The sequence below is a fragment of the Myotis myotis genome, unplaced genomic scaffold (genome assembly GCF_014108235.1).
Source record: "Myotis myotis isolate mMyoMyo1 unplaced genomic scaffold, mMyoMyo1.p scaffold_m19_p_5, whole genome shotgun sequence".
Taxonomy (NCBI): domain Eukaryota; kingdom Metazoa; phylum Chordata; class Mammalia; order Chiroptera; family Vespertilionidae; genus Myotis; species Myotis myotis.
The window spans coordinates 9,277,369-9,297,606 of NW_023416357.1; the positions used below are offsets into that span (position 1 = coordinate 9,277,369).

General features: G+C 46.0%; 1 protein-coding gene across 3 annotated transcripts in view; it reads right to left on the reverse strand.

Moving 5' to 3' along the window:
• OXCT1 (3-oxoacid CoA-transferase 1) overlaps nucleotides 1-19,979 on the reverse strand; it is a 121,730-nt gene extending 101,751 nt beyond the window's left edge. For all 3 annotated transcript variants that reach the window (XM_036308366.1, XM_036308365.1, XM_036308367.1), the window contains exons 1-4: nucleotides 19,847-19,979; nucleotides 11,611-11,719; nucleotides 11,149-11,239; nucleotides 3,536-3,671 (exon numbers count right to left, since the gene is read on the reverse strand). In XM_036308366.1, the coding sequence (XP_036164259.1) occupies nucleotides 3,536-3,671; nucleotides 11,149-11,239; nucleotides 11,611-11,719; nucleotides 19,847-19,924 (414 nt within the window). In that variant the 5' untranslated portion in view covers nucleotides 19,925-19,979. The remainder of the gene's footprint in view (nucleotides 1-3,535; nucleotides 3,672-11,148; nucleotides 11,240-11,610; nucleotides 11,720-19,846) is intronic.
• Nucleotides 19,980-20,238: the final 259 nt, after the last annotated feature.

Genomic DNA, 20,238 nt, shown 5'->3' on the forward strand with positions numbered 1-20,238 from the left:
AGGAAGCTTTTCAGACCAAGATAGTAGCGTAGGCAAACACGCCTGTACTCACAGCCTCCCACAACCACATCAAAATTACAACTAAAATACAGAACAACCATCATCTAGAACCACCAGAAAACTGGCTGAATGGAAGCCCTTCAACTAGAAAAGTAAAGAAGAAAGCACACTGAGACTGGTAGGAGGTGGAGAAGCATGAAACAGGCTGGTATAGCACCCACATGTGCCTTTTTTTAATTGGGAGGGACACTGTCTCTGCAGAGGCCACCAGGAGGAGCAAGGAGTCCTAGCCCCCCACCAGACCCACACCAGGGTCCCAGAGCTGGGAAAAGAAGTCTCTGTGGGCAGTAAGAACTATGAGCTGTAAAAACCAGTGTGGATTGGGGCTCAGTGACACAGAGGCTACTAGAGACCCAACTGTCCCTCTTAAAAGGCTGGCACCACAAACTGAACTTACAAAGTCCTGCTTCTTCTGAGCTCCAGCACCAGGGTGAATCTCTGAGGAACACAGACACACATGAGGAGGAACTGGATTGTCTGGCATAGGGGCAGGAACTCAGGGGTGGCTTTCTACCAGACAGAGGTGCTCACAGGGATCATTGTTCCTATACTGGGACCTCCCTGGTCACAGGGCTGACTGTCAGCTTCTGTTTGCTCCACCTTGTTGATTCCCTGAGACCCCACCTCATTCAATTTACAACCCCACCCAAGCTGTGTGCAGCAGCTGTTGCATATGAATGACCTGTCCTTGCTCAGGCTAAAATCTCTCAAACAAGCTGCAGATGGGTCTGGGAGCCCCAAATCTATCAATAAAAGACCCAAGACTCAGTACAGCACCAGCCTGCCTTGCTTCACAGTTGGGCCTCATGTGAGCACTTCCAAACCTGATACAAAGAGGAGGAATCTGCAGATCTCTGCAGATCTCTCTGTAGCTCCTGCTGAGTGGCCCCAGGCAGTGGCTGACTTTACTCCTCCCTGGAGACCCAAGAGCCAGTGTCAGTGTCAGACCATACAAGATTACAACTCTACACATCCATAAGCAACACACTCAAGGGGCAGACTCAGTGAGCACCAAAGCCCCATTGAAGCAAGTCCTGCTCCATAAGGGTATCTCCTGCACAGCAGCTCTCCCACTGTAGTCGCAGCTGGTCCTCACAACCAATTGGCCTGGAGGTCAATTCCTCCCAGTGACACCAACAGCAATCAAGGCTCAACTACAACAAAACTGTGCACACAGCCCACAAAGGGGTGCACCTAGAGTATCCATCCCAAGTGATTGGGGAGTCTGAGCCACCGGGTCCTATAGGACACCTACTACATGAGGCCACTCTATCAACTCAAGGACACATAGCAGCTCTACTCAATACATAGAAACAAACAAAGAGAAGCAGCCAAAATGCAGAGACAAAGAAACATGTCACAAATGAAAGAAACTGAAGAAAGTAAACTACTGAATATAGAGTTCAAAACCACAGTTATAAGGTTACTCAAAAATCTTTAGAAACCTCCAAGGGACTTAGTGAGACCTTCGAGGATCTTAGTGAGAATGCCAAAAAAATGGAAAAGGACCATTCAGAAATTAAGTATACACTGACTGAAATAAATAATACTATACAGGAATTCAACAGTAGACTAGAGGATCCTGAGAATCAAATCAATGATTTGAAATATGAGGAAGCAAAAAAACACCCAACTAGAGAAGCAAAAAGAAATAAGAATCCAAAAATGTAAAGATGTTGTAAGGAGCCTCTGGGACAACTTCAAGGGTACCAACATCCGCATTATGGGGGTGCTAGAAGAAGAGAGTGAGCAAGATATTGAAAACCTATTTGAAGAAATAATGACAGAAAACTTCCCCTACCTGGTGAAAGAAACAGACTTACAAGTCTAGGAAGCACAGAGAACCCCAAACAACAGGAACCCAAAGAGAGCCACACCAAGACACATCATAATTAAAATGCCAAGGGCTAAAGACAAAAAGAGAATCTTAAAAGCAGCAAGAGAAAAGCAGTTAGCTACCCACAAGGGAATGCCCATATGACTGTCAGCTGATTTCTCAACAGAAACTATGCAGGCCAGAAGGGAGTGGCAAGAAATATTCAAAGTGATGAATAGCAAGGACCTACAACCAAGATTACTCTACCCGGCAAAGCTATCATTTAGAATGGAAGGTCAGATAAAGAGCTTCACAGACAAGAAAAAACTAAAGGAGTTCATCACCACCAAACCAGTATTATATGAAACATTAAAGGGTATTCTTTAAGAAGAGGAAGAAGCCCTGACCGGTTTTGCTCGGTGGATAGAGCATCGACCTGCAGACTGAAAGGTCCCGGGTTTGATTCCGATCGGGGGCATGTACCTTGGTTGCGGGCACATTCCCAGTGGGAGGTGTGCAGGAAGCAGCTGATCAATGTTTCTCTCTCATCAATGTTTCTAATTCTCTGTCCCTCTCTCTTCCTCTCTGTAAAATATCAATAAAATATGTTTTAAAAAAAGAGGAAGAAGAAAAAGATAAAAAATATGAACAACAAAATGGCAACAAATACATACCTATCAACAATTGAATCTAAAAATCAAAGTAAACAAATAAGAAATCTAATGAACAGAATAAACTGGTGAATAAAATAGAATCAGAGGCATGGGAAAGGAACAGACTGACAATTCTCAGAGTGAAGGGGAGTGGAGGGGCAGAAAGAGATTAAACAAAGATATTATATGCAGCCGAAACCGGTTTGGCTCTGTGGATAGAGCGTCGGCCTGCGGACTGAGGGGTCCCGGGTTCGATTCTGGTCATGGGCATGTGCCTGGGTTGCGGGCACATCCCCGGTGGGGGATGTACAGGAGGCGGCTGGTCGATGTTTCTCTCTCATCGATGTTTCTGACCCTCTATCTCTCTCCCTTCCTCTCTGTAAAAAATCAATAAAATATATTTTAAAAAAAAGATATTATATGCATATATGCATTACTTATGGACACAAACAATAGGGTGGTGAAGGCCTGGGGTGGGGCAGGACCCAGGTAGAGGGAGGCTAAGGCAGGGGGGAGGAACATATGCAATAATCTCAACAATAAAGATTTTTTTTAAAAAAAGAAATATTAAGGAAGTTCCTCTCCCATGTATATGCCCTCTTACAAAATAAGGAGGAATGCAAAAAATATACTAGGCTAATTTTCAATAGCTCCAAAAAATGAAGGCTAAGGTATCTCAACCTATAATATAAAGACCCATATGAGTTGACCTTTAGGTAACCCTCAAACATTTCAGCAAGTCCTTTTGCATGCTTCCAGTATAATTTACATTCTAGTATCAAGCTTTAAAATTTATCCTGCTACCTAGAGATCTTCATCAGAAATACTTCCTTTTTCTGTTGGATAGCAACAGAAAATATTAGATGCTAGCAATCAACAGGTGGGTGGGACTACGAAATAGCATTCTCTCTGCCTTACCCATCTTGCACAAAGACATTTCTAGGGAGGAAAAGGTACATTTTAAAACAAGTTAGTATTGTAAAAGAAAAGCAGAGTGTCTTCTTACCTGAGGTGTCAGCTCTACCTCTAATTCACCAGATAAGTACTGTCGCTCAAATTCTGCATTTTCTCCCACGTACGAAGAGATCATGCGCTTTATCTGCTTGCTTCGAAGCAAAAGGCCCAAGCCAAAGTTGTCAACCCTGGAGGGAAAATGCAAACAGCTTACAACCAAAGGGCCATCTGATCGAACACTAATGTCACTTACATTGAAAAACATGCAGTTGTATTAATTTAAAGGAATCCTATCTACGAGGCATTGAACCCACATTCTCTCTCAGCCGCCCACCACCCAAAGAGCGCTGCAAGGTGGCTATACTTTCTTATTTTACAGTTGAGGAAACTGAAGCTCAAAACATTTAAGTGATTTTTTTTTTCCAAGATCTTGGGTAGTGACACCAGCCAGTCCTCAAACCCACATCAATCCTACAGTTCGATCCCCGCACCTTCCATTCTTTTTGCTGCTCCAAAGTGACCCTGGTCAGAAGATGAGCAAGAGATGGACTGGTCCCTGCCCTACACTTCAGACCCAGGCATAAATGCAGTGCCACTGACCCTAACCTGCACTGGCCCCAGAGGAAGGCTCAGATGGAGAAAGTCTTTCTGTCCAAGAACGGGGTCAGGAGCATCCTCATATTTAAAAGACAGAACAGCAGACTCTTGAAATATGGACCCAATTATGAGCAACTATGAATATTTTCCTTGTATCATAGATATACAGTGAGATGATGAAGACCCACTCCAGAACCCTGGCCCTGGCATGGGAAACAGTGGAAGGGCACAGGTCTGATGATGGATCATTAGTGACATCCACTTGTTTGAAAGGAGGCAAGTAGGTAGGAATGGTGCCCGTATGACAAGCCCCTGACATTTCTCCTGGCCCTTTCTCCCATCTTCACTCCATTCTCCATCCTCACACACACAAGTGGCGGTTCCGCTCAACTGACCATCTCCTAGTTTTCAGAATGGATCGCTTCCAAGCTCCTAACCTCCCCCAGGCAGTTCTGACACCTGAATACTTCAAAGTAATCCAGGTGACAGGTAACTGCCAACCTTCTTCTAGATTTGTTTCCTAGTCCCAGCCTTCCAATACAGAATCTGATAACATTCCCCCTCATGGTTATAACAAATAGCCACATGGTTTATTCTCACTTATTTCAAAAGAAAACTAGAGCCTAAATCAGTGATGGCGAACCTTTTGAGCTTGGCGTGTCAGCAGTTTGAAAAACCCTAACTTAACTCTGGTGCCGTGTCACATATAGAAATTTTTTTATATTTGCAACCATAGTAAAACAAAGATTTATATTTTTGATATTTACTTTATATATTTAATTGCCATTTAACAAAGAAAAATCAACCAAAAAAATGAGTTCGTGTGTCACCTCTGACACGCGTGTCACAGGTTCGCCATCACTGGCCTAAATAATGTTTGCAAGTGTACTTTTGCCATACGCGGAGAATTCCCTGAAGATTAATAATACACTTGTCCAGCAGAGGGCCCCAAACACTAAAGAGTCTCTGTGTCTCTTAGGAAATTAGTTCTTGGGCGCACTCTCATACACATAATGCTGTGTTTGGTTGGTTTAGTTTTAACCTACTCCTAATTAACACCTAAGCAGGCCCTCACTTAACAATTCTTTTCCCTTAAATTCAGCTCCACCTGCAGCCTGCCCCTTCTCACCCAATGGCAGCACCCCATCCTTAGAGATCTTAAGCACAAACTAAGGGGGTGAGCTTTGACTGTCACACACTGTGGGGGCATCCTGACTCCGCCTTCAGAATCTATGCAGAATCTGAGCCTGTCACTCTCCCTCCTCTGTGACCTACACTGTCGCTTCCCTGGACTCCTCAGTGATCTTCCCAGCTGCTACTCCTGGCCCCTATGATCCTACTCGCCAAATGACAGACAAAAATACAGGCACAAAATAAAACGTCCAGTCATGTCACGCTCTGCTCAAACCCTGCAATGGTATTCACTTATTCAGAGAAAAAGCAAAGGTCTCTGGAGTGGCTGGGCCCGTGTGATGGGATGCCCAGTCCTGTCTCAACCTCACTCCTCCCAGGTCCTTCCCACTCTGCCTCTGCTGGCCTTCTTATACTCACATCCTGCCCTGGGTCCTTCACGCTGGCCTGTCTGTGTCTCCAAACTCCTCCCCAAGATCACTGCATGGCTCACACAGGTCCTCCCCCTACCCCCCACTTCCTTCATGAATCTGGCCAGCTGCCCCTCCATGAGTCCTGCCTGGATCACCCATCTTATACCGAAACCTGCCCTCCACCTTCATGCTCCCAATCCCCCTGGCTCTTGTTCTTCTTCGTGTAGCACTATAACCTTCTAACACACTGGCAACTTACTTATTTTGCTTTGTTTACTACTGTTGCCTGCCTCTGCCCATTGGAAGGTTAGGTCCACAAAAGCAGAGAACTTGTCCTGTGTTGTTCATGGCTGCACCCCCAGCACCTGGCTGCATACACAATACACAGAGGGCACTAGAGCCACAGCTGCTGAACGACTGGCAAATGCATGACTTGCTTCACTTCCCCCTCCTCCCTGGCTCCTCTCTAATAAAAATGAGAGTCATCAAGTCCTTATGCCAGATATTTTCTGTTTGCCTCCTGCATCCCCCAACCCCACATCCATTGAGCTGCCCTGAGCCGGGGCTGCCTGACCTGTGTGGACGGAATCCTGGGCCCTGCCCTCTAGTTTCCAGTTGGGGTCAGCCACTGCTGATGGGGTCCAGCCAATGGGAGGCACCATCAGGAGGATGGGGTGAGACGAGAATGATGTCAGGATCTGTATTCCCCTGGCTCACTCCCTGGCTAAGCTGCAGCGCCCTGGAGAGCCCTCGCCCTAGAGCAGCGGTTCTCAACCTGTGGGTCGCGAACAATGAAAATACATCCTGCATTTCAGATATTTACATGACGATTCATAACAGTAGCAACATTACAGTTATGAAGTAGCAACAAAAATAATTTTATGGTTGGGGGGTCACCACAACATGAGGAACTGTATTAAAGGGTCATGGCATGAGGAAGGTTGAGAACCACTGTCCTAGAGCTTTGTTTCAGGTTCTAACAGCTCCCTCCCCTCCTTCCACCAGGCACAGGGCTGCTGAGCTCTGCAGCTTGCCTGTTCTCAGGCTGCTGGTACTCAGGCTGCTGGTACCCAGGCTGCTGGTACCCAGGCTGCTTTCCAAGTCCTGACCATTCCTCTAAACCAGCGGTTCTCAGCCTGTGGGTCACGACCCCTTTGGCGGTCGAACGACCCTTTCACAGGGTCCGCCTAAGACCATCCTGCCTATCAGATATTTACATGGCGATTCATAACAGTAGCAACATTACAGTGATGAAGTAGCAACGAAAATAATTTTATGGTTGGGTCACCACATGAGGAACTGTATTTAAAGGGCCAGAAGGTTGAGAACCACTGCTGTAAACACAGTCCCTTTGGTAAGCTTTCCTCAGTTACCCAATATGAGCATCCCACTGATAGGCTCTGGAGCCCTGTCTCAATTACATCCTAACATAAAATAACCCACGAAGGTGGATGCAACCCACTTGCTTTCTGTAGCATTAAATATCTGACCTCCCTCTCAGCGCACAACGCCACACCATGAACCAGAATACACTGAGTCATTCATTGACCTGGGGATTTTCCTAACCACTTCCCCAAACTCCTTGGGTCTCTGTTTGGCTTTTCGATGCATTACACACTTGAACTTGGCCCTGTCTGGAGATGACCTCTCTGTATTTGTTGATTCTGGCTCTGGAAACCATGTGTACTTGTTGGGTTTGTTTGTTTTTCTTTTCTTTTCTTTTTTCTTTACTTTATTTCTGGATTAGGGCCTGGCATAGCAATAAGCAGGTCACAAGATGTTCGGCCGGTGACTGCCTGCCTGGCGCACAGTCAGTGTGTGCCTCCAAACACGCTGCGAGGCAGCTAAGCGTCTTTCTTGCCTATGATGATACAAAGTGAAAAAGGCAAGACCCTTCCTCACAGTATAAGAGAGAAAAGAGACAGCCATGATCTTTTGCAAATGAGGAACATACTAATTTTCCTAGAGAAACATATATTAAAGCATTTTGCAGCTTTGCAGTAAAGGTAATTCTGGTGAACTTTCAGAGTGACTCTCGCTTGCCCTTAGCAACCAGCAGCTTACCTGCCCAGAGAGAGTTAACCTTTTCCCTGCAGCGCAACACTCAGGTCCCAAACACGTGAGTGATGAAAGAAGTCTAAATCCAAGAATGAGTTAAAGAGATACATTCATGTTCTGCAAATATTTATGAAACTGATTTTCGTTTTCTGAAATCTCATTGAACTGGCTATTCTGGCCAAAATGAAACTCTGATAAGAATGACATTGCAACCATTTACCAAACTACCCCTTGCTTACTCGCATTTTAGACATCCTTAAATCTCATCATACAAGTTATTCTTACTCTGATCATCTCAAGAGTATTAAAAGAAAAGACAGTGCTGTCTTCAGACATAAGGTTGATTGATGACATAGTTATATGGGAAACGTGAAATCTTCTGTGAGCCAAGCACACAAGTTCAAGGGCATACCCCAGGGGAATGCTTCCAATCAGCCAAGAGGGCCTAGACCTCCCTTCAGCCCCCCCAGAGACGCAGCTGCCTCAACAAAGAAGAACCGGGAAAGCAATGGAGCCACTGTCTGTCTCCTGGTTCAAAACCAGCAGTGCAGAGTCAGCCATCTTATTTAGAGGTCCTCACAGAACTCCTACCCTGGCCAGGACAGCACTGCACCCAGGTGACGGCACTGAACTCCCAGGCACAGGCACCTCTATCACCAGGTAGTATTTGTTCGTCTCCCACAGGGAAGTGGGGCTGGTCTTGGAGTTGTCTAAAGCCCCACCCTCAAGAACGGTAATCAGGTAAACAGCCTTGCATAAAGAAAAGGGCAGACTAATACAACACGTCCATTCTCTCCTTGGTGCTGCAATTTAATTGTTTGATACATAGTTTGTTGTGAAACTTTGGGTTCACACAGGCCTGCAATTCATATGTTAAAGTGTTCCAAAAATCAACAGAAGGCACATTGTCAGTTTTTCCTATCTTCCTAATCAATCCACATCAAACTGATCCCAAAAGAGGGGTTAACTTATCTAGACTAACAGGCGCTGCTCCACAGCGAGATAAGTGGTGCCTTGGGGCAACAGGTCTTCCTGATCATTAAAAACAAATGAAACAAAAACCATCAGGAGTCCTGCGCTTTGCAAAGATTTCCAAGTCAGGCAGATCTTTCCATAGAAAGAGCCTTTTTCTAAATGAGAAAATAATAATTACTTCTAATTCCAAAGTCTCTCCATTTACCCAATATTTCAAACCATGTCATTGGCTCTCCGATGAAGCAATGCTATCTGACTCAGGTGGCCTAGACAAAGCCCTAACTACTGTAGAGTAAGGGTTTACACCCCCTAAGCAGGAGCATCAGTGCCTGCAAAGGGCTTTCTGTGTTCCATGAAGTAGGTGATCAGTACCTACTTTGCATCGAGAACTCATGCCTGGCTGGTGTGGGTCAGTGGTTGAGGTCACGTTTCAATACCCAGTCAGGACACATGCCCATGTTGCGGGCTCAATCCCAGTAGAGGACATGCAGGAGGCAGTCTATCAATGATTCTCTCTCATCATTGATGTTTCTAACTCTCTCCCCCTCTCCCTTCCTCTCTGAAATCAATAAAAATATATTTTAAAAGAATTCATATATTTACACCGGCCTTGTAAGCACTGAGCTATCTGGAAAACCCACAAAGTACTGGTCACCAAAAGTATGTTTAATAAATACAAAGTCAGCTCAAAGGGCACTGGATGTGCTTAAGAAATATCAAGTGACCGTGAATAAATTACTTCCCTATTTACAGATGAGTTTCCTCTGTTACACGAGGGAGCTGAACAGCTGAGCGCTACAACCCTGCCCAGCTCTGACATTCAGTGACTCTGAGCACACAGTAGGGACAGAAAACCACTCTGAGTAACAGGATTGGCCTGCAATGTGTATCGAAGAGAATAAATACATTTCAGGATACAAAGAAAAGCTAAAAGTTTCCAAAGGAATTCAGAAAGGGGCAAGAGAAGTTTTATACTTGGATAAGACTTCTTTGTAGATATGTAACTTAAGTCAAATTCTGAAAAATGGGGAAGATGTGGATACACAGAGAAGAGGTGGGAGAACCTTCCAGATGAAAATAATGTCATAATGCATATAAGCCAAACCAATGGACATGGACAACAGGGGGATGAGAGCATGGTGGGGGGGGGGGGGGGAGGTAATTGGGGGGAATGAGGACACATTTGTAATTCCTTAACTAATAAAGAATTTAAAGATTTAAAAAAAATAATGATGGCATAAAGAAACGCAGCAAAGGAAAAATGAGCAGAAATGTAGGATCAGTTTTGTATCCTAAATAACCTGTGCTATTTGCTCTAAGCTGAATTTGTGAGTAATAGGTTATACTGCAAATTCAGTTAATTAAAGAAAAATTGTTTAACATGTTTAGTCCTTCATGATTGACAGAGAGCTGGTGATGATTGTCATTTTGTATAAAAATAGCTTTTTCCTTTATAACTAAACATACCGCCCTAACCGGTTTGGCTCAGTGGATAGAGTGTCAGCCTGCGGACTCAAGGGTCCCAGGTTCGATTCCCGGCAAGGGCACGTACCTTCGTTGCAGGCACATCCCCAGTAGGGAGTGTACAGGAGGCAGTTGATCGATGTTTCTCTCTCAATTGATGTTTCTAATTCTCTATCCCTCTCCCTTCCTCTCTGTAAAAAAATCAATAAAATATAACTAAACATACCTTAAGGGCATGTCATTCATTATTAAAATGTTTTGGCTTTGTGTTGACCGTTTTGATATGCCATCCTACTGTCTTAAGTGCTGCTGCATATCCTCCTCCTTCCACTAAGACAAGCAACCTTTTTAATGATTAACGATGTTCCTTACATATCACCAAGAGTAATGGCATAATCCAGTGAAAGGACTTAAATCAGGCTGCAAATTGATGTCCACCTTTCCTGATACAACATGCAATAACATACAACATAAAGGAATATCTCTAATTTTTAAAATGCAGGAGTCAATTTAAAAATATATATTTCAACTTTACAGTATGTTTGAAATTAAAATAAAAGCACATCAGATTAAGATACAAAAAATTATGCAAGTCTCCTTTACTTATGATTAAGAAGTATGATACCATCCTAGCCATTTTGGCTCAGTGGATAGAGCATTGGCTTTCGGATTGAAGGGTCTCAGGTTCAATTCTTGGCCCCAGTCGGGTGCGTGTGGGAAACAACCAATCAATGTGTCTCTCTCACATCGATGTTTCTCTCTGTCTCTCCCCCTCCCTTCCACTCTCTCTAAAAATCAATGGGAAAATATCCTCGGGTGAGGATTAGCAACAACAACAAAAAAAGTATGATACCAAAAGTATTTGAATAGATGGAACCATGACTCCTGAGCTTATTAAACACTATCTTTTGATGTGGGAGCATATTGCTCATTTAAGGGGGAAAACTTTCATTTCATTGATAGACTGTGTAAATAACATGGAAAATTGTCATTCCCTTCAAACCAATGGTCTTAAAAGTGCACTCACCCTGCATTGTTGCTGACTGCGGTGAGCCCCTTGACTCCGGTCTTCAGTAAAGCTCCGATGAGATTCTCTGGAATGCCACACAGCCCGAAGCCTGTAAGAAGCCAGAAAGGTCAACCGTTTGTGAAGAGAGGAAAGTTGTTTCAGGGAAATGTGTGTTATTCTCTTTTAGTAAAAAAGACAGTCTATAAGCACCTATGTGACCTACTAAGCAAAATGCACAGCATCTCAGCAACTCAAAAAATAGACATAAAGCTGATCCCAAATGTTTGACACCAACATACAGCACCAGACATCACTGTCCAGCCCTCAATTCATGAGTATAAAGCCAAGCATGATGTGGTAATATGGCTACACACCATTCTTCTTGAACTTAACTGTATATGGACTACTGCCCCACTTTACCATTTAACCCTTATGCAGTCAGGGTGCTACCATCGAAAGGAAAACAACACTATTACTCACCACCAACCAGGATCTTTGCACCGTCAGGGATATCTTTTACAGCCTCCACTGGATCTTTGTAAAATTTGGTATAGCGACATGTGCTGGTTGAAAAATAGCAAACACCTCCCTAAAACATTAAAAAAAAAACATTTTAAGTAAATAATCATTTGGAAATATGTCTTTACTTGCATAGCAATTTATTCAATTTTTATGTATACAAGGACAGTTTCACTATGTCCTCTTTGAAAGAGTGGGGCTGTAAGTAATTTATCTTAAGAGTGAATGAAGCCGAAACCGGTTTGGCTCAGTGGATAGAGCGTCGGCCTGCGGACTGAAAGGTCCCAGGTTCGATTCCGGTCAAGGGCATGTACCTGGGTTGCGGGCACGTCCCCAGTAGGAGATGTGCAGGAGGCAGCTTATCGATGTTTCTCTCTCATCGATGTTTCTAACTCTCTATCTCTTTCCCTTCCTCTCTGTAAAAAAATCAATAAAATATATTTAAAAAAAAAAAGAGTGAATGAAGCCCTAGCCGGTTTGGCTCAGAGGACAGAGCATTGGCCTACGGACTGAAGCATCCCAGGTTCAATTCCAGTCAAGGGCACATGCTGAGGTTGCAGGCTCCATCATCACCAGTAGGGGGTGTACAGGAGGCAGCTCATCAATGATTCTCATCATTGATGTTTTCTATCGCTCTCTCCCTCTCCCTTCCTCTCTCTGAAATCAATAAAAATTAAAAATAAAAATAAATACTGGTAAATAAAAAGGAGTGGAAGGGACACACTCTATCCAGATTATCACTGGAGTACCCCCATGATCTATGTCTTCTATTATACAAGGGACAATGCTGGGATATTTATGGCCACACAAAAATAGATGGCCCAGATACTAGCACTCAAATTCCAAATGTCAAGATCAAGCATCGATTTCTGATAGTAACCTAACCTTCCATTCAATCCACAAATACTTACTGAGAGCCTACTATAGGCCAACTACTGTGGTATTGACTGCGACCTAGTCAGTATTGACTGCCGCTCTCAGGGAAGTACAGCATGACCAATACTACCTGATCCAACAATGCTGGGTAACAGAATGCCTCCTAAAGGAACAAGTAAAGAACAGCACACAAAATGACTCAGCCCCCTCTGGGGCTTGGAGTTTGGATGCTGTTGAAAAGTAGTAAACGATTACCTGCAAGGGAGGCATGGCTAGAATTACTGTCACCTCGTCAGCTTTCAAAATCCATTTCTAACTGTTTCTGTCTTTATACTTCACCCACAATAGGTACAGGACAAATTGGGAAGCCCATATGTTGCACGCAATCACTCATCCTCAACATCTCTTTTTAGTTATATCAAAGCTCTCCTTTAGTCTCATCATATACTCAACCCGAATAGAGGAAGGAGAGAGAATGAGACCTGACTCCTGACACGCGGCCACCTTAACAAGCCCACTGCCAATCAGCCTCCCAGACAGACATCCCGGTGGGTGTAGGTAACAGCATAAAAAAGCATTTCTTGGATTCTCCTCAGCCTCTAAAAACTCCTGTTAGAAAAAGTGTCACTTAGTACAAAAGCCTACTTAAGAAAACTTTACTGGAAGTCAAATGAGATTTGCAGAGGTGGAGGTCACACGGATGACTTTTGTCCCTTTAAATTTCAACCGTGGTCAAGGTCAGGCAGGGCATGAGGTAGGCCTGGCACATCACCCAAACACGGGGAGCAAGTGGAGGCAGAGACAGAAAGGGCCTTCTTGTCTTCCTTATCTTCAAGTACCAAGGAATTTTTTTATTCTGTTTTAAACACACACATACACAAATATATTTTTAATCTTGGAAATTAAAGGTTTGGAGCCTGAGTAAATAGGTGAACAGAGTGCAAAATAGAGTTGAGGATATCTCCTGAAACAAGAGAAGAGAAAAATACACAGTTACATAATCCAACCAACTCGTTTTGCAGGTCACGCTTCCAAAGCTTAGGAAGATCTTGCTGCGTCCCCAGCACTTTTGAAGCAGGACCAGGTCCCGGGTGTGTGCCTTCTAGCACAAGGTCCTTCCACCACCGCAGCTCCCCGTGGTCTTTAAAAGTCCTCCATCTTCTTCTACTTCTATTTCACTGTTTATACACAACAAACCTTTCTGAGTGTCCTGCTTTCTCAAGAAGAAGTCTGCTGTCAATCTCCAGTGAGGAGTCGGGATGAGAGGAAGGAGATGAAAGATTTGTCTGCAGGGGTGGTATCACCCTGACTATTTACCCACGGAAAGAAACACAAGTCCTGTGGCGAGGAAGTCAGAAGAAAACTCGTTTCTCCTGAGACCCAGAGAACTCTTCAGATTCACGCAGCATAGACTGGGCAGGGCCTCCAATCCCTTCTTTCAGCGGATAATTATGTCTTCATGCCAGTCAGAAATCATGGAGGAGCTGGACCCACACCCCCAGAAAGTTCCTCAGAAGTACTTTATTTTAATTTTTTAATCTTTTTTTTTATTGTTTTCAGAGAGGAAGGGAAAGGGAGAGAGAGATAAACATCAAATATGAGAGAGAGAGAATCATTAATCAGCTGCCTCCAGCAGGCCCCACACTGGGGATTAAGCCCACAACCCAGGCATGTGCCCTGACCTGGTGGGGATCAAACCATGACCTCCTGGCTCATAGGTCAATGCTCAACCTCTGAGCCATGCTGGCCGGGCCCTCAAAAGTATTTTAGAAAAGACCCAAGAGTTTCACATTTACCCCGATAACCAAGAGTTTAAAAGCAATAAAAGTGACTCATGTTTCTAGGGACTGTGAGGAGAGCTCAGAACAATGAAGACTCTACAGGCACTCAAATTTGTTTTTTTCATTTTTCATACATTCAGTTGACAGCATTTGTTGCCATTTAATCCACGTGTTATGCTGACATTTGATATCTGATGGTTGAGAAACCAATGGTGTGGCATAATAGGCCACACTCCCCATCTCCAAGTCAAGGGAGTACTGCCAACACCTTCTAAGATTAGGCGGGGGTGGGCGGGTGGGGGCGGGGGGGGGGGGGTGCCTCTAATAATATGCTGCTCTCACACTGACCTCTACCTTCTAATATATTCTTAATACCAAAACAGTGATATGAAAAGACCCAAGCACCATCTGCTAAATAAACAAAGAACCTTTGAGTTTGCATAAGTTACCTAAAAGAATGAAGAATAATGAATTGTTCAGCTTTGACATCTATTTATTGTGAGATAACCCCCCCCCCCCAAGTCCTCCTTTATGTTCCCATAATGTATTTCATTTTGCTTTTCCACTCTCTTACCTTCGGCAAATTTCCATGTTATTATTACTACTATTTCTGCTAATACTGTTGGGGGAGCTAAATAATAATGACTCAGCACTGAAGTGTAAGAAATAATCAAAACTCTTACAGTGCAACATTTTTATATTTCATCCATTTCTCCTTAAGATAACTTTTGTCTACAAAGACCCTTTGCCCTCTACATCACATTTTTACACTTGACCTTTGAGGTTTGATCCCACTGTTGAACCTAAATGTTATCACATGACTTCCCAATCCAGAATCTTTTTCCTCTCTAGCCACTTCTGCCATATTTCTTGCCCCTAAATTTCTCTTTTTCCTACCACTCAATACCCCAGAACTTAATGAAAATGCACTTCATGGAAGACCTTTCAGGGAAAATCCAAAAAGCACACTGCTTTTTCATTTTAAAATATATTGTATCTTAAAGATATGGAACTGTACACCCAGCTATTTACCTTGTCACCTTCCAGTTAAATAAGTCAGGACATAGGAACACTGATACTGCCCACTTCAGTATCAAAGTTTGATTAACAGAAACAGGGAAGAGAGGCCACATGGAGAGGTGAGGAGAGCCCTGTTAGAAGGAACAGGCAGTAACACGCAGGGATACACACACCCCCAGACCTGCAAGGATGAGGATGGCCATTGCCAAAGGAGGAGCTGATGTGTGCTGACATGCTTTAGCTGTGCAGGGGAGGGAAAATAATTTTCCTTCTACCCTTTTACGGTTCTTTTGACTGCTCTGATCATCAAATTGACATGAGACAGGAGAAAACGATCAAACTTATCATGTACATATGGGGGTTCCACTAGAACGGTGATGGCAAACCTTTTGAGCTCGGCGTGACAGCATTTTGAAAAACCCTAACTTAACTCTGGTGCCGTGTCACATATAGAAATTTTTTGATATTTGCAATCATAGTAAAACAAAGACTTATATTTTTGATATTTGTTTTATATATTTAAATGCCATTTAACAAAGAAAAATCAACCAAAAAAATGAGTTCGCGTGTCACCTCTGACACGCATGTCATAGGTTCGCCATCACTGCACTAGAATATGGGATCCAAGGAAAAACTGGGCAGCTGAGGCTTACATGCTATCTTGAGCTAAAGAAAAGGAATAGTGGGGGGTGAGGGGACATCAAAGGGCAAGAAGGCAATTCACATGGAGATGGAAAAGCATATATTTGGTAAGTAAATGTTTGCTGGGCCATCTTTAAACAGTGAGACCCACAGAGGACATTGGCCAACTCCCCGTCTGTCACACACTCGCTCACATCCTAGCTCTGTCTGATGTCTCCCTTCCGGGAGCAGGTCCTCTAGCTAAAGTCTTTCAGGCAGTTAGGGGGGAAGTCAAAGGTTTCTCCTGAGTCCTTCCTTAAAAATAACCAACTTCAAATAATCAATATCCCAAAAGAAAGCATATATGGGGTGGCAAGCTCTCCTTCCTCTCAGCCATCCAGCACGAAGCCAGTGTGCCCAAGGTGGAATGTTCGTCTTAAACGAAACACCGTCAAGCCCGCACTTAGGACATGAATGCATCACAAGGCAGGCGCTCACAGGGAGTCACTAGCACCAGGGAATTCCCCCAGCAGTGGCAGCCTTGGCGTTCGAGGGGACACCCATGTTCGCTTCCAATGCAGGTGCGATGCCAGACACCGGGAAGGAGCGCAGACGGAGGGATGCTTCGCGCCTGGTGCACCAGGAAGCTGGAGGGGCTGTCCAGGAGCTACCTCACTGATGCGGGAGGGAATCCAGGAAGGAGCAGCTGCATGCGTCAAGGTCAGAGAAGGGAAAGGGGCCCAGGGGGAGAGGCCAGTAGAGCAGGCTGGAGACGGAGAGGCAGACTGAGGCAGGCTGTTCAAGGCCTTAAAGACCACATTAAAGAGTTTCAACTTCCTCCTTCCCTGAGGAAAGAACAGCAAAGCTTTTGAAGCAGACAGATGTCACAGTTATCATATAAAAATCTACACTGGGGATGTGGCAGGGGAACTCATTGTTTCCTTCATCCATCTGCTTTTTCAAAAATAACTACTTTGTATCGAATATAGTAAATACTGGGGACAGTGCTTTAAAGAAAATACCATACAAGCATACCAGTAGTCCCTGCTCTGATGAAACTTGCACACTAGCAAAGCTAAAAGTCACTAAATAATTACAACATTAGTATACGTGACACCAGTGATCAACTAGGCAGTGGTTCTCAACCTTCTGGCCCTTTAAATGCAGTTCCTCATGTTGTGACCCCCAACCATAAAATTATTTTCGTTGCTACTTCATAACTGTAATGTTGTTACTGTTACGAATCGTAATGTAAATATCTGATATGCAGGATGGTCTTAGGCGACCCCTGTGAAAGGGTCACTCAACCCTCAAAGGGGTCCTGACCCACAGGTTGAAAACCGCTGCACTAGAGGTAGAGAAAGGAGAGGAGAGAATGTTTTCAAGCTTACACACTGGATTGACACTGGTCTGTTAACCATAAAGAAAATGAAACAACCCTAACCGGTTTGGCTCAGTGGATAGAGTGTTGGCCTGCGGGCTGAAGGGTCTCAGGTTCGATTCTGGTCAAGGGCATATACCTTGGTTGCCGGCACATCCCCAGTAGGGGGTTTTCAGGAGGCAGCTAATCGAACTCTCATCAATGTTTCTAACTCTCTATCCCTCACCCTTCCTCTCTGTAAAAAAATCAATAAAATATATTTTAAAAAATCAAAGCAAGGGAGGGAAAAGCCATATTGTGGCTGGTTCCTTCTGATCAGAAAAGCTTGAAGTGCTGAGTGACCTCTAGGCGGAGCCGACCAGTAAGCTACCCTAGAAGGACTGCAGATCAGCAGTCTGGGGCTGGAGAAAGGTCTGGGAGAGATAGTTACAAGGAAGAGAGGTCGCTAAAGTGTTAATGGCGATTTTTCCCCAGTAACAACTTTCTATAATGAATAGAGGAAAGAGTACTAAATACTCCCTCTGAAGTAGTAATGGAGAAGATACCTTCAGATAGTCCATTCTAATCTAAGTTCTTGCCAGTGGTTCTGAAAGTGCAGTCCTCAGACCAGCAGCCTTAACATCACCTGGGAACTTTATTAATGCAAACTACGGGACCCCACCCAGGACCAACTACATCAGAAATTCGAGGGGGGGCGGGGTAGGGGGAGTCTATCTGATAAAGCCTCCAGGTAATTCTGATGCACGTTCAAGTTTTATAGACTTGCCTATTAGAGATTTAAAAAAACAACAACAACACTATCTCGTTTTGTTGCTTATGTTTAGCAGAAAAAAATCTCAAGACTGCTACTTAAAGGGTCCTCCCAACAATGCAATAAACATGTGCTGCATACCTAGTCTATGCAGGGTAGTGTGTAAAGCTGAAAGAGATGGGGCATAAGGCATATGGTCCTTGCCCAAAAGGAAACTTGCATCCGGTTAAGCCGACTACACACCTGAAGTTAAGCAAGTACACATGTAACCATTTAACTGACGTAGGAGGCAAGGATTTAAGCAGCACGGGCACTTACTAAGTGCCAAGCGCTGGAGAAGTGCTGGGAAGCAGAGCCTGATACGCAAACCTGAACGTGAGAGTCTGAATCTTGATAGGAACTTTCAAGGACAAACTGCAAAACCCATAATGTGTAGCTCGGCCATCTAAGCAGAGGTTTCCTGGGCTTGGGCATGGTTTAATGGTATACCTAAAGGTGAGAAAATGAGTAAATTACACTTAGGTAAATAAGTAATCGCCATGTGACTGACCTTGGCCCAAGGGCCTCTCCCTATAGTGGTTTGCATCCTGGCATGCCTGCAGCAAGTCAGTGCCTGGCTGAAGGTCGGGTTCCCTTTGAAGAGTGCCCCACATATCCGACGCTATCTGCAGTGACCAACATAAGAAGCATGTAGGGGTCAAACGTTCCCGTTCTCAGTCATCCCCAGCATCTAACTAAGGGGCCCGCTGCAGTTACTGCTCTCGGATATTGGGTGCGGGGAGGATAGGAGAGGCGTGGGCCGGCCAGGAGCTCTCAGTGAGCAAGGCGCGCTTGCAAGCTCAGAACTATCACTCCATGCGTTACTAAGTAAAAACATCACTTTTCCTTTTGCCTTCTTAGAAAGCGGTTCCCATGGTTACAAGATAGCGGCGGTAAGTCGCCCTCGGGCCCCAGCGCTCAGGCCCAGCTCCCGCCTCGAGGACTGCAACTGGAGTCACCTGAGCGGGGGCTTCCCAGCTGGGGCAGAGCCGGGGGCCAAAACACACAAGAAGCAACGAAGGGACACCACTCGGTGGAGAGTTGGCAGTGACGGCGGAACAAGGATGCCAAAGGGCTTCGAAGACGGAAATCTTCCAACCGGGATCCCAGGGGGACGTCGGGGGGAAGGGCCGCCGGCGCCCGAGGAGCGCGAGGGAGCCCCGGCGGGACCGCGGCCGACTTCTCCGCTCGCTCGGCAGCGAAGACGCCCCCCCCCCCGCCCCCGGTTCCGCTACCCCCCGGCGGGCGGCGCAGCCGGGCCATGTAGGGGAGGCGAGCGTGGGCTCGGCACCGCGTCCCCGCCGCGCCCAGCACCCGCCCCCTTGGCGGGAATTAGCCTGAGCCCCGGCCAAGTCGGCGCCGGGTCCTGGGCCCCGAGATCCGCAGCGCAGGGCGCACACCCACCCGCCGCCGCCCGCCGCCCCGGAAACCCGCGCTCCACGCCGGGACCTCAGCCGCGCCGCTGCCGGAGCAGAGATGCGCGCCCGCTCGCCCCTTCCCCCCCTTTCGCGCGCTTCTGGGCCTCGCCTGGTCCCTCGGGGAGCCCACGCAGGACCGATCCTCCGAGGGGACCCGAAAGGGCAGCGCGGCAGGGAGGCGCCGGCGCATCTCGGTGCCCCGGGGACGGCGCCCCGGTGCCAAGCCCAGGGCGGGTGCCCGCGGAGCAAACGCGGCAGCACTCGGGGTGTCCCCTGCGCTTTTCCGTGACCCACCTCCCAGGCACTTTACCTTGGATCGGGGGCCCCAGGAGCCGCGCGCCGAGGCGCAGAGACGTGGCCAGGAGCAGAGGAGTCGGAGAGGTGCCATGACGAGCGGGGCGGGGAGGCGGCGGCGGCGGGAGCGTCCCGAGGCTGGAGGCGCCGGGCAGCCGCGTCCCTGGAAGGAAGGGAAGAGAAGGGAGGTGCGGGGGGCGGGCTGGAGGCTCGGCCGCGAGTTTGTGACGTCCGGGTCCTCCCGCGCAGCGCGCCTCGCCCCCCTCGGCGGCGGGGAGGGGCCCGGCTCGCTCTTTTTCCGGGTAAGTAGCTGGTTGGCGAGCGCTCTGCCACCCTAGCCCCTTGGTCCACAGTTTAGCTTGGAGGGGGGCACGGTGTCTGCTTTCCCAAGGTCAGGGTTAAGTCTGG